The 24,455-nt window shown below is 36.3% G+C and overlaps 1 protein-coding gene across 3 annotated transcripts in view; it reads left to right on the top strand.

Moving 5' to 3' along the window:
* Window positions 1-24,455, top strand: part of LDB3 (LIM domain binding 3) — a gene marked incomplete at its 5' end in the record, with an annotated part of 121,997 nt that overhangs the window by 76,761 nt on the left and 20,781 nt on the right. Inside the window, 3 exons of one of the 3 annotated variants that reach the window (XM_082310592.1) lie at window positions 11,974-12,009; window positions 18,388-18,552; window positions 20,205-20,312. In XM_082310592.1, coding sequence (XP_082166718.1) covers window positions 11,974-12,009; window positions 18,388-18,552; window positions 20,205-20,312 — 309 coding nt within the window. Of the gene's footprint in view, window positions 1-990; window positions 2,035-11,973; window positions 12,010-13,800; window positions 14,008-18,387; window positions 18,553-20,204; window positions 20,313-24,455 lie in introns of those variants that run through there. The other 2 variants (XM_082310591.1, XM_082310593.1) reach the window with 2 other exon arrangements.

Raw genomic sequence — 24,455 nt, 5'->3', positions numbered from 1 at the left:
CACTCTCAAGTTCCGCTGCATTAACACAATTGTCTTGCATTTTGGGTATAAATAACAAGGGGAAAATTACCTTGCTTGCAATGAATCAAATACCTTTTGCAAATAACATTTTATTTTCCATTCTGTTTGATATACTTCTCCTTGACTGTGCTCTCATCCACATCTTCCTCCTCCCTCTTTTTATTTATGAAAACCTGAATTTAAACTATAGAACATCCAGAAGACATTAAACCCTGAGAGGTGCTGAACATTGCTTACAACTTGCTCGAGTGCCTCGGTCTGCAGTCGAAGGTAGCTAGGGGTGTTAGCAGGAGGTGGCCAATACTTCACAGGACTGTGCTTTGAAAATCCCCTGTTAGTCTGCTTTTTGACACAAATAACCAGAAATATTTATGCAAATGTCAACATTTACACTCACTTATGTTGAGAAAAGCTATAGAAAAAGTACTGCTGAAACCTGTGGCTGATGATCCTTACAGGAAGGACAGCAGGAGATATATATATATAGATATATATATATATATGTATATGCTGACCTAGGTATTACAGAATGGAAAATATTTGCATTAATTTTGCTCTTGTATGGAGTTAACTTTCACTGACTGCTCAGTTGCGGGGGAGGGAGGGAAAAGCCGAGAGAATCTGCTGGCAGGAAAACAATGGCATTACACTGCCTTTCTAGCAAAAGCAGCCCTGGAATACCAAGCACAAGTCAAAGAATATGAAGTTATATCAAGTTACTTCTCAGAAATGAACAACTGCAAAACCGTTCATACATGGTCCAAAAAGGATCCAAGCTTTCTTTGCACTGATGTGAAAGCTGAGGAAAAAATCCAAATAAATTGCCATTGCCCTAGTTATAAGGCAGGGGAGTGGTAGCCATGGTCCCTAACCCCTTTCTTTCTCCCTCCTTTCTTTCTTCTCTGTGTCTCTCTCTCTCTGTCTCTGTCTTTCTCTCTCTCTCTCTCTCTCTCTTTCTTCATGCCACAGGGAAAGGTTTGAAACGGAACGTAACAGCCCACGCTTTGCCAAATTGCGCAACTGGCATCACGGCCTATCGGCGCAAATCCTTAATGTTAAAAGTTAAAAGCCCGCATTTAGCAGGCAAATACATGAGACAGAGAATTACAGTAACAAATTAACTGCTGTCCTGAGTTAGAGCCTAAGAGTGTCACACACGCAGGAACGACTTACTGCTAGGGCCTTTCTCTGAGTGCCTGTCTTCTGTAGATTTCTGTTGTTAGCCTGGTACCCATTCACTGTCACCAAAAGTAAAAATAATGACACAACCCGGTTCATGGGTTGTTGAGGGTTGGACTAGGTGACCTTTAAAGGTCCCTTCCCACCCAAACTACTCTGTGATTCTATTCTATGTGTTCTTCATTATAAAGTAGATTAGCTTTTATCCTTTACTGTATCAAATGTAACGTCAGTATACAGGAAAACATCCCTATTGTACTCTCTTGACTTTAATTGTAGAAGAAAATGAGAGGGAAGTTATTGACAGTATTTCTTTAGGAGGAAGAGGAAGGCGACTTTTACTGAGTTTTACTGCTGTAAAGATAATTAAGTAGGAGAAAGAAAGATGAAAAGAAAAACTGACTGAGCCTGGCCTAGACTTTGCTAAATGTAAAACATACTTAGTTTGCATAGTTGAATGATACCGTTTGAAATGAGATATTAGCAATGTGAAGTTATATTTCTTCAGTATATTATACCGGTAGAAGTCATTTGCTGAAACCACTGCTGTAAGTTTTCTGTTGGAAACCTGAATTTCTCATTATGTGAAAGCTAGAGATAGCTGTGATCGCTCAGGATCTGTGGGGAAACGACATTTTGCTAGAGGTGATTTAGGAATGAGAAGAATATATAGTGCTACTGGTACACTGAAGTTTTTAAAAGCATCTTGTAAGTTTTAAGGAATATGTAAGTTTTAAGGAATATGTTGCCCATTCTGTATTGCTCTTGCTTTGACCCACATTTTTTTCTGTATATAGCAGCATGCTTTATCTGAAATAAAAGGTTTTAAAACTAAAATAATTATGTGCCTGTTTTACACAGTACTTCATTCTGTTTTAAAACAATAACTGCTTCAACTGATTCTGAAAGAAGAACTTTTCTTTCCATGATAGAAAATTTGGTCAAAAAGCTTTCCCTATTACCTATAATGCTTACTGACCTTTAAGTTGTCTGAATTAGAATAAACCTGACAAAGCAATTGAAAGAACAACAACAGAAATGAACAAATATCATATTAGGTGTGAATGACAATAAAGCATAATTAATAGATGTTAGATTACGACCTATTGATAATATCGTTTAGCATTGCCATTTGAATACTATGCGTTCTCTGGCAATAATGGATTAATTTGTGCCCGTGGCGAAGGCACTTGAGACATTGCTGGTGCTTAGAATGGGATCTTTTTGTTTCAACGTTGCAATAATGCTTGGCTTTTAAGCTGTGTCAGTCAAGATATGGCAAACCTATCCCAGAGGCCCCCAAATATTTCTATTTTCTGTTTGAAGTACACCAAGAGCAATGTCACTTCCCTTTCTAGTTTATGCTCTGATCTTTAAATGAAACAAAAATTGCAACTAAACTAAACTGTTTGTGGTTTCCATAGGAGCAGTTGATGTTAGCCCGCAACGGTCTGCATTAGGAGTCCTAAGCACTGACTGAAGCAAAAGTTTCTGGTGCTAAAACACTGGTCTCTGCAATGGAAGGTTGGCTCTGTTGCAGCCCTGCCTACAGCCCGCAATAATTTTTTTTTTTTTTTTTCATTAACTTCTATAAACTGTGAATTAGGTACCTTTATCTGGTAGCAGTAATTCTGATCAAAGAGATTAGTGCATGAGATTAGATTGAAACTCTTAGACCTTTTGCTGCTTCCAAACATTTAGCACTTATATCAGCAGTCCATAAAAGAACAAAGGTCATTCAAACTCCCATTGTTTTTCTGCATTATAGAAGGAAGGAAAAGCTGCTGTTCATGGGGGATTTTGCATGAATCAACCAAATAAAGTGTTTAAAGGAAAAAAAATCTAGCTATCATATTTAAAAAAAAAAATAGTAATTTTTGAGTATTATTTAAGAGTACATGAACACTAGTTGCTTTTAAAATGCATTTCACTGTTCTTAGATAAGTACCATAGCAATTCAGTAAGCATGCCATTTAATACACAACATTAATTTCTATTTTCCTTATGGGAGCACAAACAGACTCTGATCATACCATCTTATTAGTGCCTGTGGAAAATCAGCATAACTGCATGAAATAAGAGCAACATTTTAACTTCTCCTGAATGTTGCTAAGATCAAACTTTGGGTCAGAGTGGGTGAATTTTATTTATATATAGGAAATTTTGATAGAATTTAAAATATCAATAGGCAATTAACTTTTTTTCACGAACATCAAATGTACCTAAGCATAAAAAATCTTCCAGTTCCAATTTTCAACCAAATTAAATGGTTTTCTGAATAACTAATAATACAGTGTTTTCACTTAAATAGGAATTGTATAACCTTAATGTTTTATGAACATAATACAGATATTATTTGTTTCAAATAGTCCTAGTGCATGTACTATAATGGAAAAGAAAATGTCTAGATTATATCTCAATGTTTATACTTAATGTTATTTTTAAAGGTATTTTTTAATAATCAGAAAAGCATAGTTTGATCAGATATGAAATTAATGCAGATGTAATTAAGGAACCCCTTCCCCTTAGCTCTGCTTCAGTGGATTTAATGATAAAAATTCAGTGCATATAAACCATGTAATCACATAGAGAAATAGTTGTAATGCTTTCTCCTGGAGGATACAAAATAGAATCTAAACACTCTCCAAGCTTGTAGAATTTCAATTCTTTATATAATTACAGAAGAAAAAGTAATTAAAAAAACCTTCAATAGTTGGTAACTTTTGGAACTTCTGCAATGATAAAGACCTTTTGTGAAGGTGCTGTCATTAATCCCTAAGGCAAGATTGTTTACTATAGCATATTTCTACTGCTTAGTCCAGTCCCTCTCAAAACATCTCCGAAGTGATGGGCTTAGTTAATTAAACTGTCAGTCAGATTTTTCTGTCCAGTTTCTTGTTTACATTTAGGCTTAACTCTTACTCCTCAAAAATCTGCCTTTATGTTGTCATGGCGATCTTCAAGCCCAGAAAATGAATGTTACTGATCTTTCTTTATGTAACTTTATAACTTTTTGTATAACTTTCTTTTTATAACTTTAACTTTCTTTATATAAGTATTAAGAGGCCTTGTTTTCCCCTCCTGAAGTAGGAGACAGACTTTTTCTGTAAGGTGGAGAAGTGGGGCTGGATTTATCGTTCTGCTACATCTCGTTGCTAGAGACTGTAACAGACTTAGGCCCGATAAGAAACCATTAACAGCTTTAAGAAACCACTAGCTTTGTTCTAGCAAAAAGTCAAGTCTGGCCTGGTTATGCCCTATTTTTAATATGTCCAGGCTTATCTTGCTGTGTGTGGCTTCTGATTGACTGACCCCATCTTGCAGTGTTTCTTGACCATTTGCAGAAGTCTGCTGGTTTGCCTAGGAAAATGAGTCTCAGTTAATGACAGTGATGCTTAAAATAGGTTCCTGATTGAAGACTTGATGAGTCATGTAATTCTTTAAAATAGCACTGATGATAGGCAGGTGTATCTGTCCCACGCTGAATGTATTTTGAACCATGACTGTTCTGCTGAGCCGAGGACAATGGTTGGTGACAATACTGTCTTCTAAATAGCCACTGTGCCAAAAATAAAGCAAAGCGCAGGATGTGGATAGTGATATTAAGCCCCTGCCCTTCCCAATATTGCGAGTAAAGCATAGTGTTATAAGCATTTAATGAAGATACAGCAAAGCTGATGCCAGTAGGAAATCAAAACCAAAAGGCCTTCCAGGTAAATCTGCTTGTCTGGTTATGACACAGGGAAATGCTCATTTTCTGCTGTGGTATAAGACTGTTTGATCTAAACTAACCCGTTTCCTGAATACTGCTGCCTTGCCTTCTACTCAAATGGTCTTCTCGCCTCCTACGGTGCTTAGAGTGCGGCAGGAATACTGACTGCATGCAGTGTGTGCTGATGGGACGTGGCTAGAGTGTGACTTTAGGAAAGCAGGCATGAGAACTTGACCTCTCTTCCTTTCATGCATGAAGAAATTACAAAAGGAGAAAGGTTCTGTGGCTCCTTCCCTTGCCTCCCTCTTTTCACGCCTGCCTGCATGGGAAGGAGAGTAAGTTTTTTGCTATGTAATAAATATAGAGGTCGCTTTCTTTTCATTGTGGTTTCTCTTTCATTATGCACAACTGTGTGGACTATATCTTCAGCAGCAAGGAACAAGTATTTTAGGGACTACTTTATCACTTTTAAAAAGTCCAACTCTTGTGTATCACAGAGCTGTCTGAAGGCTGCTTCAGGGGCAGAAGAGGTGACACCGATTTTTCTCTTGTGCACTCAGGTTCCCAGAGGGACTAAGTTGATTTTGCAGCTTCTGTAGCAGTGTCTACCACGAGTTTCAGTGACTGGGACTATCATTACACTACCGTTACACGTATCAGAAAATACATGGATACTCGCACAAATTTTAGTTTGCAAAGTTAAAAAGATAAAATTTTGGTGTGGTACGTGGTAGCACCAGATAATGACTTTCTTTCGTCAGTTAGCCTTTAATCAACAGCTTTCTGCAATATGCACAAAAATGAATTGACTAAAATTTGCTCTCAAGTACTAAACATTCTTTGTTCTACTGCTGCTTATCAAAGCCATCAGACACCACCAAGACAAGCTAAGGCACCTTGATCCCCTTCCTTCATTTGTCAGAATTTCCAATGATTAGCATTGCTGACCTGCCCAACTGCCAAAAAACTTCCTATCTGTATGCTAATCAGATTACCAAAATCCTTTTGAAAGATATACCTTATTTTTCCACAACAGCCCATGAAATAAAGCAGACTTCTATAGGTAGCTTTCTCATTTAAGGAACATAGCTGCAATAAAGAATAGTAAGCACATCAGTTTAATATATTCTGATCCGCACTTACCTTTTAGCACCTAAAGAGTGACAAAAACATAGGAACAGTGAATTAACTCAATTGTCTTTATGAATTCTGAGTGAAACCAGAAGGGAAAATTGATCAAATATAATGTCTGTCTTCCCCAAAATACTCCTGGAAGTTCTGTGGGAAAAATGAACTTAAAGATCATAAATTCCTTTTTTTTTTCAAGCCAGTTCTCTGTAGAACCAATTGATCAAAGACGGTGACTGTAAGGTATGGTGTATCCACTCCAATGTACTCACTTAAAATTGAAAGATTGAGGCCTCCAAATGAAATTAGCAAACGCCATGAAGCTATTCTCGAAATAGCTCATAGAGAAAATAATGCATAAGCTAACAGAGCTTGTTAAAGCTTAAGATTCAATTTTGTGCGTGGGTGTGTGTATACTGACCTATATTTAACATCTCATCTTTACCATCTCCGTCTTCTGCATGTTCCTGTCCAGCACTTAACTTTTGCATGGGCAGAAATTACCATCGCTTTCATTCCCACTGTGCAGCCTTTAAGATTCTCATACGCGTCCTTCCGCTGATGTAGCTGGCTAACCAAGATACCAGTGCGCAATGCTACCTTTCTCTCTGACTACTCCCTTGCGCTGCCTTCAGTCCAATAAGGAAAACGCAGTTCTTGCATGCAGCAGGCTTTCCAACAAGCATGTGTAACCCAGAGGTCCTCGGCTGTAGTCTGTGGATCATCAGACTGGCTCACAGAGCTTTGCTTAGGGTGAGCTGGAGAGCTGGCTGATAGCATAGCACTGGCACCGCTTCCTTTTATTCTGCTTCTAAATTACATTAATGTCAGCAAAATTACGCTAAATACTAATAACTTCCTAAGAGTTCATTTCCACGTAAGCATTTGTTGTAGTTGACCCAGAACGTTATATGATTACAAATGAGAGAGAGGGAAGGTAAGAAAATCCTTAAGAGACTTTATGAAATAAAATGTAATCCACATTCTGAAAGAATGACAACAGCTCTAATTCATACCGCTTACTTATTTGGTTCAGGAACTGAATAGAAAAGACACATTAGTATATTTCAGATGCAGCTTCAAACTTAGGATAATACCACGTAGAGAAAGTATGAATTTTCTTATCATCGATGTGCACAAATTAAAAAGTAGCTCTAAAAAACTAGCAGCTGAAATTGAGATCTGTGGGTTCTTGTTCTTCTGTCAGCTTCCCTGGCGAAAAGTGAAGTCATGATGAGAAAGAACACTTCAGTGAGCAGGGAATAATTTCCTGGTGTACAATACCTAAACTCGCTGTGCATTGGGTTTGTCTGTAATGGTCACAAATACTGGAAGTCCTGATCCTGTGTTCAGGTGCCTGCTGGCAGATAGCTGTGCTTTACTGGTGGGGCTATAAAAAGCTAGAGGGAACCTTTCAGATAAATCCAATTGCACACTTAAGGCCAAGATAGGGAATAATTATCTGAAATATATCCCAGCTCAAATTGCTCCACATACTCAGAATTTTGCAGTCTTTGTTCTTATTAAAGTCACATGCTTACCAATAAGATAAATTGGAGTACATATACATGCATGCCAAATATCACTATGTAAATCCTGGAAAAGAGTTATCTTAGCTTTCACCAACACCACTGCTGCTCTAGTTCCAGCTGCATTTATTATTTGGTTGTTAAATATAACAGCATACTAGTAGATGCCACTAAAATGTGTCCATAGGAGGTATTTGCTTTGATTTTAGCGAGCTGTTTTGATTGAGTTCCATACTATTTGTTGAAAATGAGTTGCTGGTTGTTTTTTTCTTCCACTGAATAGATGATAATGCTTTTCCTATTCTGTGGCACTGTCTGCACAAACCAGGATACCTTCTGGGAGAAATGTATTTCCCTGTTTTGGAAAGCAGACATACTAGCAGGATATATTGCAATAGTTTTGGCGTGGGCTGCTCACATTCTTGACTACAGTGGCTGAAAAAGAGAGACTAGCTCTTCTTCTACCCCTTTTTTCTGATTCCAAGCTAAAGTTTTAACTAAACCAGCATGATAGTTGTCTTCTGTCCTCTCCAGTTAACTGCCTATGATTTCTTTGTGTGTCTTACAGTGTCTTTGTTAAGATAACAAAAATATAGCTTGGGGGGAAAAAAAAAACCAAATGATCTCAATAGTTTTATATTCATCTGACCATGGAAAAATTCTCAGCTGCAAACACAGAAAGGTAGAAATGGCCTCATTGGATCAGCACAGGAATTACTCTAGCTCAGTGTCCAATCTCCAACAGTGTCAGTATCTCACCCCTTTGAGACAAAAATGTTTGGAAGGTAATAATGAAATAGCTTTCACACAGCTTTACTCCCAGACACGCTATAAGAATTTTTTTAAAAATTATTTTGTGACCTCTACTTCTTAAAAGGAAATTTTATTTGTAGGCAAACATGTTTATGTAAATACAAGTACATGTTAGGATGAAAGCTATTGTAAGTCTAATAAGGACAAGTCCTGCAAATCCACAATATACTACTAGAAAAACAGATTTTTTTAAATTTCAGTATAGACCTTAATAACCCTGTAAGTCTTAATAACTACTTCCTCTTTGAAAAAAGGCCAGTATATATCTGTCAGGTTCGATAGAAGACTATGGGATGATCAACACAGGAAAATACTGATAAACTGAATAGTAATATTTATTAAAAAAAAAAAATCCATAATCTCTTATTAAAGAGGGTGAGCTGATATTTTAAATACTCAGTTGGAATTCAGGAGAGCTTATTTCAGTTCTTTTCCCTGCCGTGGACCTTCTTTTTGACCATGAGCAATTCTATTACGTTTTAGTTCCTCATTTGTAAAATGAGAAAAATACTGTGTTGCTCCATGAGAATATGGAGAAAAAAAATCAATTCTAGTATTCACTTATTGCTTCAGTACTGAAAGACAGAGAAGAGTTGAAAGACCATGTGGTCTCCTGGGCTGCCTAATGTTCCTTATGTCATCAGATCTTCATTACAGATTAAATGATTCTGTGTCTACATTTTAATGGAACAGAGAGGAGCTCTTCAGGAGAGAGCCGAGATGTGGTATCCTCTAAGGAGAAGGTAGATGGAAGGTGCACAAGCTCCACATCTCAGGTCACCTGATACATGTTTGTTTGGGGATCTTTTACATTGGATTTCCAAAAATAAATAGAATGGGAAAGTATTCTAATGTCCAATACATACAGTTCGCATTCAACAGACTTATTTATTGGAAACTCTGTGAAGTTTCTTGAGGCTCTTTTTAGGATTCAGCAGCACACACAAGCTTGGCTTACAAATGAATTTTACATTTTGTTGCTCAAACTATTATAATTCTTGCTAGTGTGTGGGAGGAAAAGACTCTATCACTTCATTCACACTGTGTTTATGACCGTATCATGTAGCATATTTTTATGAGACGGAAACATTTCATAATTTCCATTGTATAATATACTGTGTAATTGGGAAGACAGTATATTGCATAAATAAATCTTATTTGAGGTATATGTGCAATATTTAATAAAATCTGTGGAAGTTGCACTGTTCTCTCAGAACAGTCATTGACTAAGGCCCTTCTATAAAAAGCCATTTCAGCTGGGGACTAAAAGGGCTGCAGACAAAAAAACATTAATATTAAATCTCTCCCAGATAGCTCAAAGCTACTATCCACTACTGTCAGTTATTTGAACAGCCTGAGCAGCCACAGAGATACAAACTGCTCATAATATTCTGAGCCAAATTCTTTCATGTTGTGAAGGTATCGACTTCACTGAGCCTGCCCCAGGGATGTATTTGACTCAAAAGGAAAATTAATTCTGCATTTAGTTAGCAAAAAATGTTTGATTGTAAAGGCTGGAAATCCAATAGTCTGTTCCTCAAAAAGTATTGCCAATAAGAGATACGTATGCCTTTCTCACCATTAGCCAAATGGGAATTACTCCTGTTGACTGGGAAGAGAAATAGTTCTTGGGAGCAAGACTGTGAAGAAGTATTGTGTGCCTCTGAGCTCATCTTTCCCTTTACTCTCTGCCTTTTCCTTTGCTTTATTCTGTGGAAGTATATCTACTATACTTCTCTCTCTTAACCCTCACAACTCCCCTGCCATTGTCACTCAACGTTATCCTATACTTGTACGCTCATGGATAAAGCTTTCGTGAAATCCTGACCTCAAAGTCAAGTGATGTTTTTCTGCATTCTTCAGTACAGCCACAGCTAGTGGAGCAGAAAAGTTTGGATCAGATTAATAGTAACAACAGAGGCCTAGCGCTGCTTCTGCCTGACCCCAGCTGCCTGCCTTTTGGTCTATAATTTCTCACAGAATATTTGGTAACACTGGAAATAAACAATGCTTTATTCTTTTCAGCCTGTGACTGTGTTTTTTAACGTTCTCGCATGATTGCGATTCCTGGTATACTAACACTTCGCCCAACACACGCAGAGTTTCTAATCCTCCACCTTGTTTCACCCTGGCTTTCCTGTACCTGACGTTCCAGTGAACTCACGGCTTGGTTACCATAAAGACAGTGTTTGGTTTCTCATTGCTTTAGAGTGGTGAACCAATTGATCTTATTGGGGCATTTACTTTCAAGACAGGTTCTTCCATTCTGACCATAACCTTCTTAGTCAGACAGCCACATCTGAGGGTCACTTCAGATCTACTTCTGGGTTTGAAAATCTGGCTTCAATTCATATATTTTAGGGGTTACATTTTAGTCAGAGACTTTAAAAAACTGGTAGAGAACACCTATGCCCAAACCTTTGCTGATGTAAATTGGACTGGTTTTTGTAACTTTATTGGAGCCAAGCTAAGGAAGAAGTACATGACTGTATGTACACACGTGTACATACATAAACACGGAGGGAAATATATGAAATACTAATAATAATGTGGAAAATATTGAGAATAGGCTTCCAAACATAATGTAAGATAATGATTGGAGCCCAACAAATCTACATAAGGACTTTTCAGAAAGAAGGCTCAGTTGGGTAAATGAGGACATTTGCTTTGTGTTTTGTAATTTTAGATCCCAGTTAAGAAAAATGTTCTCATTTGGCATATTTCAACTTTAAACGTGTTGAAATTCCAGCATAATTCCTTAAATAGGAAAGGACACAATCACCCACTAAATTGCTAAATATTGAGATTATCTCCATTACTTAATTGGATTTCAAACTTAGGAGTCTAAGGCTAAAAGGATTCTATTCTTTATGAAAATACCTATGTCTTAACTTCTTAGACAATTGCTTGCGCTTAAACTGGTCAGTTATTTTTGTAAGTGTGTCTGTGTGTTTACAGAATAATTCCCTGTCCCTGAAATTGGGGCTGACTTACTCCTCACCTCAGTGAAGGAATGATTTCACTTGTTTCTAATCCAACTTGGATTGAGAAAACCAGTACTTACTTGGGTAGGACAGAGAATTTTTAAGTGATGCCAGACATATATAATCCATCTTGTATGAGTCTTTGTTAACCATTTAACTGCTTATCACTTCAAAATATTAGAACCTTGAGCACTCTCCAACTCTGATTATTTTTACTGCTTGGAGTTGGCATCAGAGTATGTTCTGCTGGAATATTATTGAAATTTTCTTTTAAGAGGGAACTTATTAAAGTCAAAACTATGCCTGAAATTATATACATACATACGATGTCTAATTTGTAACTGTTAATTTTCCTTCATTTTACTTAATATTGAAATGAAGTGGTTTGCAATTGAGAAGAAGCATACAGTAATCTTGCATATTTGGTGGGTTTCACTTTGAGAGCCGAAGAGGTTTCTCACAACTATATTTATGAGCAACCACTCTAGGATGCTTTTTGCAACCAAACATTTCTCCTCAACCCATCTTCATTCTCCCTGTTGGGTTTTTTTTGCCACCACTGGCAATTGCATTTACTTTATTCATACTGTATCCCCTCCTTTCACAGAGACAAGGAAAATGTTGCAGCAGCATCAGAAAACAGGTAATGTTTGCTGTGTGTGTTTGGCTTCCTTCCTATTCAGAGTTTACCTCCGTTTTCCCCATATTGTTCTTACCTCAAAAACATGAAATTGGTATGCTGTTTGAGCAGATGATGAATGTAGCAGTTTCAACTAAGTAGGCTTGTTAGGCATTTCTTTCTAATGCAGACTTCAAAAAGCTCTGTGAGGTGGGGCAGGTGGGGATCGTGTTTCTCAGAACTTATAAACCTGAAAAATAAGCAGCTTTTATCAAATGTTCTTGAAATGGAGTATTGCCAGTTTGTGATGGATTTTTTAAGAACCATTTGCATTTTAAACTTTGTCTAGATTGTTCAAGATGTTTTTAAAATCTAGATAAGATTATCTTTTTGGTATTTTAAGAGCACTTATATACCAGATTCTTGCGTATCTTGATTGATCCTCGATGGGTTATGAGGTTCAAAACATAGTATCTCTGTAAGTAAGTTCTTTCATTTCAAAAGTTTTCTCCCGAAGAATCTCAACACAATTTGCAGTTACATATAGAAATTTATTGTTTTCTATTAGGTCATATACTAAAACACACAAATACTGAAACACAGGTACTTCTTGAGTGAATCTGCCCAATTATTTAACGGACCAAAGAAATGCCTCTTATTAGTTTGTCATGAAAAGAATTCTGTCTCACTGCTTTCCTCTGTCTTGTTGATTCCTGCCTAAACGATGTGCAACCACTTTTTATTTTTGTATTTTTATGACTGCTCACATTTGAACAAAGGTTGCATAGAGTTAAAATCCAAGTGCAAGAATTATCATTACTAATGACACAAGCAACAGCAACTGGCACTTGGAACAGTAGGGAAAATTGATTTTTATTTTTAAATTAATTATGTCAGAAGAATGAAATAAACCCCTCGATTCCTGTATAACAACTGTATATAAATTAAATTGAAAAAACAAGTAACACATGTTGGCATTTCACTAGCAGTTTAATTTGTGTAAATCATCTACAAGACTATGCAGCTGCTCCACTGAAATATATTTTTTTTTTTCTATTATTATTATTATGTTATTTTATTTTACCAGGAACAATTTCTGATGTATGACTGGTGTTAGTGTCATACTACATTGCCTTAATCTTGCATGGTTTGTCATACCATAGCTTTTCTCCACCTCCATTATCATCACAGCTCTGCTATGTGTCTTATTTTGATAATCCTAGCAATAGGGTTTCCAGATTTAACACAAGGTACCTTTTTTAATTCTTAAAGCCCTTCCTGGTCTTAAGCGGTAATAAACTAATGAACTGTCAAGATTTGTCATGACTTCATCTGCAATATCATGATGATCTCCTATGGTATAAGGAATTTGATGATACAAAAAGAGGACACTGGATATTTACAGATATAAATCTTTTTCCAGGAAAAAGAAAAGACAGAAAAATTAAGCCTTCATTATTAAACCTAGACTTAACTTGATTTTTTTCAGTTACGAGGTTCAGCACTTTTGTGGGTTTTTTTTCTGGGTTTGTTTTTTTTTGTTATCTGAGGGCTTTACTGCATATAAATAATAACTGCTGTCTTAAAGGGTCAGGTATTAGCATTCTAAAATGCTACTTTATTTGGTGTGGTAGACAGTAAGCACATGTATCTCTGAAAACTAAAAAATGGAACAACCCTTTTTCTATTAAACCACCAGCTGCTTCTGTGGCTGGAATTCTGTCTCTCACTCAAATACCTGCTATTACCTAGGAAACTGGTGACAAGATAATAAATACCTCATTTACAAATCCCCTTATAATCTTTGTTACCCAGGCCTACAGCTACTACACATGCGCCACAGTATGTGACCTCAAGTATTTTGCATCCTCCTAAATCACGCACCGTGGATGCCAACACTGACAATGCTAAGCCAGTGGCCTCCAAGGGGTCTGTGAGGCTTGGAGCGGGTACAAGTCAGAGGGAGGCCAGTTTCGCCACTACTGGCCAGAAACTCCCTCTTACTTCATCCAGTAATCAAAGGTACACTGTGACGTGTAACTGCATAACTGACCTGGTTTGGAGCTTTGGAATGGTTTGGTAATAACAACCTCTAACTCCTTCAGACGGAAATGCCCATTGCCTAGCAGGCAGATGTCCCAGTTCTACAGGTTCCAGGAACTTCTAGTTCACGTGGGTTTTACGTTTTAAGTGGCACTCCTAAGGATCTTGCCTACAATATAGAGACAACAGTCATTAAGGACCTTCTGCAGAGAAACAGCAGCTGGTATTATTCACTGTATTTCTACAAACATTCCCATATTCAAATGCAAAACTCTCTTCCATGTTATGTCTTTCTCTAAACACCTTCTCCAGCACTTTTTTCTACAAATGCTGCAATAAGAGATAATTTTTGCCTATTCATTTTTATTTTTGTTCCCTGTATTTTCAATTCTTTACGAGAGATCTGTTGGAGGATTTGAAACAAAAAGAACTTCATGCACTAAATAAAGGAGACTAAATACTGCTTTAATAATCCACTTGATTGTTATTTGGACAGAAAGAGTCAGAATCAGGAATTTACTGAGAGAAAGAAGTGTAATCTGCACTTATTTTTTAAATGTCAGAGTGCGTTTGTTGCTGTGTTTTCTCATTATGGTTGTTAACCATTATTATCCTCTTAACCTCTACTGATCTGTGTTCCTTTTCATGAGTGAAAATCAGCTGAGAAGAGATATGTGTGTTTGTTTTCATCCACGTAACTTACTCACAGTGTGCATTTTATGTTTATTTGTTACCACAAATATGGAGATGTTTGAGAACATCCATTTCCTTTGATTTTCCTTAAAATGCAAAATACTGTAAAGATTAAAAGTGTACAGAATGACTGTTTAAAAAAAAAAAAAAAAAAACCACAAAAACCTCTAACATATGTAATAATGAAACTTTTAATAGGTGATCTATTTTATAAAGCAGCATTCACATTTATCAGTTCTTAAAATTCTTCTGCACTCCTTCAGATTGAAAATCTAGAAAGGAGGCAATCTTGAGGGGAAAAAAAGTGGTGTTATTTTATTTGAATATCTCAATAAAATTATTTAAAATTTATAGTGGTTAAACTAAAAAAAAGTCAAGTTAGTCTGAATTCTTTCTATAAAAGTGAGTAGAGAATTAGCTACCCACTGAATATATTGTATGTAACCAGATCACCTTAATTTTTAAGGTTTATATCTACTTCATTTATATTTATCCCAATTCCTTCTTCTGTTAATTAATATATTCTACCCTGCAGGAAGGTGACCAAGCCTCTAACATTTAATCACATAAAAAGAATTATTACAAACAGCATGCAAGATAAAATTTGTTTGTATTTCTTTTAAATTTTGTAAGGTATTCCAGTATATTTGCATTTATTTTATTTATATGTGTTTGTCCAGTTCAAATCTGTCTCCACACAGGTCCATGTCCACACATATTCTTTTTTTTCTTTTAAATATATATCACTGAGTATGTGTTTTGGTTAACCTTTTGGAGATCGTTACAACAACTAAGTAACTTCACTGTTTTCTTCTATTCAAGGTATGAAGTCTTGATTCTTTTGAAATCTGTAGCAAATTCCCTTTCACTTCAGTGAAAACAGAAAGACAAATAGGTTAAATCCTAGTTTGTATTTAGTTTTAGGACATGCATTAAGTTCCACTTTTATGCGCAGTACAGTTTCAGTCCTTTCCTGTTTGCCGAGTCAAAGATGTCTAAGTGCGTGCTAAATTTTGACTCGACACCTTTTTAATGTGACAATTCCAGTACCCATTGCTGCACAGAGTGGAAAAAAAAGTCCTGAAAGTATTAAAACTCGGTAACAGACTAGCCCATGATCCATAGCTGTGACGTACAATATACAGCTACTCTGCTACATAGTCAGTGTAATTGATACTGTGTTAGCTCAGCAGAAGAATTTACATCATAATGCAAATGCATCGAGATGGAAGAACTGATCTGAATTTCAAATGCATATTATGATGGGCAAACTTTTGCAAAACTGTTGCAAAACTTCTGGTGTAATGATTTGAAAACCAGAATTGCAAACAAGGTGAGTATTTTTAGGAGTTCACTTGTTATGTGTATAATTGCAGATGAAACTCATAAAGCAGAAAATACCGATTTTCTGCTTTTGTCATGGGTTGCATTCAACTTTGAAATTGGTGGGCATAACAACCACGCTTCCATTTCAGCTAATCAAACAGTAAAATATTCAGCTGAACTAAAAGACACCATCATTTAGACTACTAAACCATACAAGAAAGTGGAGAAGAGGAGGAGGACAGGGAAAACGGAACACTCCCTTGCAGAGCAAGGGGTATCACGAATTCTGAAGTACCAAGCGCTCACTCTAGATCCTAAGGTGTACAACTTGTTGAATCAGTGCTTCTGAGAGAAGCAGAAGAACGTATTAGATAGAATGGCTGAAAGACCAAGAAAATATTTGCACAATGGCAAATTCAGATACGAAAAAAGGTTGAGAGAAAGAATGTTTGAGGGCTAAGGTTTGGCTGAAAAACAGTCGTGGAACTGTAAGGGGTTTTTTTTGTTATTTGATACTGTGCTCAGGAAAGAGTATTTTGGGCATTCTTTGCATATTGCACAAGAGAATCACCTAATTCCATCACCCTGATACGAGTCGTTTGTAAGAATCCAGAGATGTGGCAATATACTTACGAGTTAGGTCAAAAGAAGTAAAAATGTATCCATTATGTTCTTATACCGCTGCTTGTGGACAAGACAACTATGTCATGCACAGTAATGTGCTGATTAAAAAAAAAAAAAATAAAGATGTATTAGGATAACTAGTAAAGAAAATAAATCCACAGCACAATCATGGCATCAAGAAAAATGTCCCTTATGCCTGGAGGACATATGCTTATATTGTGACTGAAATTCGTGCCCCCAAATAGTATAATAATCTGAAAAATCAATTCAATTAGTTATTTTTAGTGGCTTATTTGTTCTGTGGATAATAATTACTAAAATCCACAGTAAAATCTGCCTAAACACAAAATCAAGCTTTTGTCTTTTCTTGTTTCTCTTCTCTCTCTCTCTTTTTTTTCTTTTTTTTTTTTTTTAAACCCCCTTTTGATTTTAAATGACCTATTGATTTTTGTTAGGTTTATTGACAAGTGAATAATGAATGTACATATTATTATTCTTTTGTTGATATTAAGTTCATTGAACCAGTCAGCAAAGAATGTGAATCTTTAAGTTCACTTAATGATTTTTTTTTTTCATTTGCTGTAAGAGCTAGTGCAAGACAATAAACTGAACCTCCCAAAAGATCAGTTCGTTTCTTAGCAGTGGATGGCTTTGACTACGCTACCTTGCAAAGCTGTCTAATAGATAACTGCCCCATTTGTCTGTCTGTAAGAGATGAGTAATACTTTCCAAATCTGAGTGAGGCTGCAAGGCTAAAATATGTTAATGAGAGCACTGGGTGCTCTGACAGCAGGTGAGGAAAGACACTAGTAGTTTAGTAGGTTACTAAAATGGCCACAGGATACAAGACTAGATTTTTGTTATTATTCATTTCAATGAATCTATTCTGCAATCAAATAAAGAGAAAATAAATTAAACATTCATATTTCTCTGCCCCATGTTATCTGTGCCACAACAGCACAAGAGGGCCACAAGGATAACAACTCATGTTCATCACCCAAGTAGTTTTGAACACTGGTGTAGTAAAATTTTATGCTACATCTTCCCCTTGTATTTTGCATACTGTTTTATGTGTAAAAAAGGCAGCTCATTGTTTGAGGGGTTGGCCAGTGCAATGTAAGGTGGGTTTAGGTCAGACATGAACTGACAGTCAATGGACTCCTTTTAAACATCTTTCCACTACCTGTATTGTGCAAAACTAATTAAACCCAACACAAAACTGTGCTGACTGGATTTCTAGACTATCAGAACTTGCAGGAAACCTGCTGATACAAGACTATGATAGTATCCTTTAAATTGCTTTTCTTCATCTAATTAAGAAGTTTACTCCTAACACAAACTTCAGCTCCAGGGGTAAATATTGGGTGAAATTTATCCTAGTTCAAAGAGTTTGTGACAGGCTCTTTGCAACTATTTAAGTACTGCATGCCACGTTTCCTACCGCTGGCTTCAGTGGGAGCAGGACTTAAGTGCTGTATAACACCTGGGATAAATTTCAGTGAAGCAGGACCAAAACTGCATTACAGTCTTAACTGCACATCTGAAAAGGCCTAACAAATGTCTTTTTTTCTTTGCATAATTGTGCTTTTCCCTCAGTAACACAGCCTGCTACTATGTTTGCAGTTTCAGGTTCAAACATAGTAGGTTTTATGCTCTACATTTAAATACGCACCTTCTTAAGATGCTTCTTGTTTTATTTAATTTAACTCTAATTAGTACCCCTGTTGAGCATGCTCCGGTGTCTACCAGTTCTGCCTCTGCTCCTGCACCACATGCTTCAGCACATCAGCCCGCTACTGCTGCCCAAAATACAGCCAGTCTGATGACACCACCAGCAACCACCTCAGTAGTGCAAGAGGCTTTCTCATCCTCCTTCCAAAGGTAATGCTTCATTGCTTTGTCCTTCCGCAGATACACCGCTGTATGGCTCTGGGAATGCTGCATACACATTCTTAACTGAAGAATGTAGTATGTAAAAGCTGTAGCCTATTTTATACGCTTTTCTATATTTTGGTGTGTTTTCTTATTTGGAAGTACGTTGTTCATGTTTGCAAAGAATTTGCAAAATGAAACTGCCCTGAAAAATAACAAAAAGTAGCTTTAAGTCTGCAATACAATTAACATGTTCAGAAATCAAGTGTAGGGTTAAAACTAGAAATGGTTTTTCACCACTTGTAATAAAACCAAACCAACTCGTCATAATAGTTACAGTGGTTGAATGAAGGATCTTTTAGTAGTGTTTCTGCAGTATGACATGAAACGGAAAATTAGAAAATGTCATTTACTCACGTGATTGAGCTTACCCTATTGTAGCAGATGTCAGTAGAACATGGTGGACAATGAGCAGTATGTCAATAAAACCATACATTTGATGATTGACTGGCTCTGTAAGGTGTTAAGTCAATTAATTTCTATTAGATTTACCTACTTCCTATACTATAATGAGATTTAGCTATAGAGCTAAAGTGAGTTTCAAGGAGGTATGCATTCATAACACTTGTAGTACAGTAGGAGTTACAGTTGTATGTTAAAAGTTGTCAGTCTGTGAAGAAACGTATGGGATTTATACTGCTGTCACTTAAATTATAGTAATTTTGGGGATAGTAAGACTGAATTCCTTTTGGTGCATATTATTCTTTTTTCTTAGGTGTTTTTCTATGTGAATATTCCTAAAAGATGTATATTTTAGCATGCTTTAAAAATCCAAGGAAAACACACTTCCAGTAACGTAAACTACTTTAAATAATTGAGACCTAAGATGTAGTTGGCCATATCTTAGATGTGTGCAAATGGAATTGGAAATGTTCTCTTGGCTCTATTTCTTGTTTAAGTTTTGTTAGTTGACTTAAATTATTTATGTATACCAACTACTTAGTTTCTCGCTTTAGTCATTTTTTACCTAACCGTGATCTACTGGACTCCAGTGTTTTTAATCCAGTGCAAGAAAATCAATCATCCAGCCAGCAAAGGAGGTTTGAATAAGGTATTATTCTGTAATTCAGAACTGTGCTGTAAGGCACTTTCACACGAAATAATGATACAGTTTAATTTTTATCCCTCAGTGGAAACTGTAACATGAAGAAAATGGATTATCTAATACATGCTTCAAAAATAAATGCCTCTACTAAACTAATCATGCCAATGATTTGTGTTTTAAATAGGAGAATCTTTTGTCTGGTACTGCTTGCATATTAAAAAGTTTAGCTTGAATTCACACTCAAACATCTTCAGATCTTGCAGATAGAAACATGTCTTGTTTACAAAAGTCCTGTCCTGAAATATTGTCTGTCTTAGTTATCGATAGACTCTGGTTTGAAGATTTTCACATAATGTGTGCATTTTGTCTTGTGTTCTGTAGGAATGTACTTGGTTATGCTATTCTGTAAGTCTGCAGATGTATGCTACAGAAAGCCTGTTCCTGGTAACTATGCAGCAGTCCTCTTGTATCTGAACTCCGACAAAGCTTGATTCTGATGTCACTATTTTTGTCCCTGTTAAATTATTTTGTACGTGCTTTCATGTGTCTTCTGCAGAGTGCTTGCAGCCCCCAGCTCTCTTTCACAGCCTAAGCCTTTCCATGGGTCCAAGAACATGTCATTAGCAGCTTCCACTATTTCATCTGCTATCTCATCTCAGTCTAGGTATATCTGTAAAGCTCTCTTCTTTTTCTTTTAATTTGTTTTTATTCTGTATTACTCTCTCTGATTTAAGGTTTTCAGCCTCTTAAGAGATTGGCTTGGCAGAGACTATGGAAAAGGAATACGTGTTTAAAGGAATAGCCTTCTTGCTTATCTTTCACGTTAAAACCAAGCTAGGAAACATCTAAGTTTTAGATTTAGGATATGTGACCAAAAGATCCTTTTGGAACAAAGGTATTTCAGTGGGTTGGTTTGTCCTGTTTTTGCCATCTTAAAAGGAAAATATTTGTCTAGTGACACTGGGTGAGAATGACAGGTGGCTTTTTTTTTTTTTTTTCCCCTTGGTGAAAACACAGGATCACAAGAATCACAGACCTTCTTTTATTATGCTTTTAATCATGACTAATGAAAGACCACAGATAAGGAAAGGTAGCATCTATCACTAGAAAGAGAGAACGCTGCTGTACTGCCTCACTGCTAAGCCTTTTTATTGCTTTCATTAACACTTTGTCAAGACTAACAGAGGAGAAAGCAGTAGATCTTAAGATTCATTATTTGAACATAATCTTCAGAAATAATGAAAAACTGAATCAGCAATACATTATCCATGTCTCCCTTATCTTGACATAAAAAGGTAGTTAGGAATCACCCAAAAGTGATGTTTGAAATGAACAAAGCGCACAAGTTTGAAGGCTACACATCAAGAAGTATAATGATCTTTCTCGAGAGTATCATAGAAAACAACAGTTAAGTGCTATGCACAGGTACATACTTGAAAGCATTTTGGTTGGCTTCACATCACTGAAACCAATGCAAAAATGAAATAGCTACAGAACAGAAGATCGGAAGAGTTCTGAGTTTTAGGATGTAAACATGGCAGTTTACAGCCATGGCAATTACACAAGAGATGTAATTCCCATATGGAGCTGATAAAACATAAGAAGTAAAATTAACTGCTGATCTAATTTGATTTATTTGAGTGAAAGTATGCTAATTGTAACTCTAGTTTCAATTAAACTATAAAGTTGGTGAATGTCACCAGAATGTTACCAAGAATAGAAGGTAAGAACAGATGCAAGGGTGTTTATTGCCATTGACGTCTAGTTTTATGTATGAACTTTCAAAATTCCAAAGTGATGAGTTATTTAGTGAATTCATTAATTGTGGGTATCCATCATAAAATAGCTTAAGAGGACTTAATTTTCACATTATAAGTACTCAGTGCATTTCAGAAGTAATTCTTAAACTGCTTTTTTGTTCAATCCTGTGGTATGATTAGGCTCTTAAATGTCACCGGTACTACTTCATCCACTGTTTGTTTTACTATCAAATCTCTTCTAGTCAGTTGGAATGATCACATATCTCTATGAGAAGAGGGTCCTATATAGTTGTTGTAGGAGGCAGTTAAAAACCTCTTATAACCAGGGAAAGTCCCTCGCTTCCTAAGCAACAATAACTGCATATTTGAGCTTGTTTATAACGCTGCCATGCAGAACCTATTTATTTCTTCCGAGTTACAGAAAAGACTCAGTTTTAGTGTTTCTCTCGGTTGAGGACCAAAATGTATCCATCAGTCAGAATGTGAAATTAAATCGAAGTCTTGGTGACTACTCTGACCAGACAGAGGACATCTACTCCTTTTTCATCAGTCTATACCTTAGGACCCATCTAAATCTTGCTGTGAGAGGTATATTTTTACATACCTGCATAAGAGATTTCCTTGGTATTCTGCTAGCTTCAGTGAGAATTGTACAGGCTGAAGCCTGCCTGTAGTAGTACTGCATGCAATACTTTTTATTTCTGCAATATATGCATATTTCATTCAGATTAGCATTGATGTCACAAAAGGCTCTAGTTTTTCCCCTTCAAGAAAAACAATCAGATAATGAAAGACTTTCATTTGATGAACAATTTTGGAGGAATGCAGAAAGATAAAATCACAGATGCATTGCACATATCACTTTTAGGACTCCATTGTTAAAATCTGAATCAGGTTTATTTTACTGCCCACCCAAAATTAGAATGGCATTTTTACACTTGAGTGAAAAAATTCTATTAATTGACAATTTCTGAGTATCTTGAATAGGAGGATACAAGAGGAGGGCTAAAGAACACATCACATTTTAAAAATGTCAAAACTACAGATTTTCCCATTTTAAGAAATGGCTTTATTTCAGAAATAAAATTTCCTTTGGATTTTGTTTTTATTATTCTATGAAGTTGCCTGATCAGGCGAAGACAGACATAGATTTGAACACCGAGAATGCTGCTAGTCAGGGGGGCCATTCTAAAATTGGACTATTGAGTTATAACACTGTACTCAGAGTCATCTAAAAACTTCAGAAACGCTTATGAATATGTGAATCATAGCATCATGAGCTTTTAAATCAGTCATAAAAGTGGTAGATCTCTAGAAACCTTTCAGAGACAGACAGTTTATCATCACAGAAAAAACTTTAAATAAGGCTGCCCAAGCAGGCAGAAGGTATGTTTTCACAAAATGGTTAATGCATGCATACTTTTTTTAACTGAAGGCTATTCATTTAAGAAGCTATAGTTCCTTTCTATTAATCACAGAACTATAGATAGACTTTCTGAATCCCAGAACAGGCACCCTTCACATTGCAGTATGGTAGCTATGTTGGTCAGGAATAGAGTATAACAGTTACTTGGGACAGATTGACAACTGCTGGCATACCTTTCATTTTCCATGCTAGCTTTTGGTATAAGAATTAGATGCGGATATCTTTTGTTAACTTCTGGGATTAATTTACTCTTCCGTAAAAGCTATGTTTTCATTGCTGTCTTGGAAATGACAGTTAAGCAACGATTACATATAATTTACATATAAACAGCTAATAAATTAGTATAAAAATAGCCATTATTTGCTGACGCTACTTGCATGGCTATCTTAGAGCTAATATAATATTTCTTGATTGAGCCTTTATCCATTTCACTTTAATTTCACATTCCTTTCATGGGGAGAAGGGAAGCAGTGTGAGGCCTTGAAACTATGAATTCATTTGTAGTTATGTATCAATATGGACTAATCAGTGTGAATCACAATTTTAATGAGTAATGAGGATAAAAAGATCACCCTGAGATATTAAAATTTACTTCCAATTCAAATGTCTTTCATCTCCTGCATTAGATTGGCATGGACCATTTTACCCTTTCCTGCTGCTTTGAAAGGAAGCAGGTTGTCTGGGGAGGCTGTGCGTCTCCATTCTTGAAGGTTTCAAGACACCATGGGATAAAACACTGAGCAACCCGGTTTGACCTCGGAGCCAGCCTCACTCCGAGCAACAGGTTAGATGAAAGACCTCCTGAGGTCTCTTCCAACCTGAAAGTTTCTGTGAATCTATGAAAAATAACTGTCCATTTCAGAAAGCAAGGCTTTAATCAGACTACTAAAAACTATTGCTTGTACCTGGCAATTATTTACGTCAAAGATACAAGATCCAGAGAGTATCAGCTTTATATGCCACTGCCCTAAAATCTTACTTGCTAATGAATGACACAGGTATCATGCTGACGTAAGCTTCAAGCTGTTATCAGCAGGCAAATGTTATTGTCTTAGCTAATATCCCTCTTGGAAGTTCAGTAATTCAGTGAGCCTTGGGACATAAAGGCAAATCAGAAACTTGTAGGACCTGTAAAAAATTGGTTCCCTGATAATCAGATACAAGAAGCAAACTCAGTTTGGGTTTTTTGGGTTTTGGGTTTTTTTTGTTTTGGTTTGGTTTTTTTTTTTTGAGGGTTGTGTTGCAGCTGAAATAGGTTCTTTATTTTTGTGCACTACTTTCATGTTTGTTTTAAAAACTGTCATGTATTATAGCTAGTGTATTCAAACATAAGGGACTAAAACTGGCTTCTAAATTCATTTATAATTCAAATTTTTCAGCATCTGATAGTTTTCATTTAGAAGTCAAGCAGTGCATTAGCATGCCAAAATATGGACTTAAAAATCCAGTTTCACCTTGACATATACCATTGGAGCATTGCAGCATTTCATACAATTTTAGTTCAAAATAAAATATGGATGACTTTAGTTACAACAGTATCCCCATCCTGTAAAACATGCTCAGGTAGAATGAGGCTGAGATTTTACCACCATTGTTCCAGTGTTTGTTGGGGTTTTTTTCC

Source organism: Platalea leucorodia, assembly GCF_965183815.1.
Source record: "Platalea leucorodia genome assembly, chromosome: 4".
Classification (NCBI taxonomy): domain Eukaryota; kingdom Metazoa; phylum Chordata; class Aves; order Pelecaniformes; family Threskiornithidae; genus Platalea; species Platalea leucorodia.
Note: the sequence above shows the minus strand (reverse complement) of the source record. Positions and strands in the feature narration are given on the sequence as shown.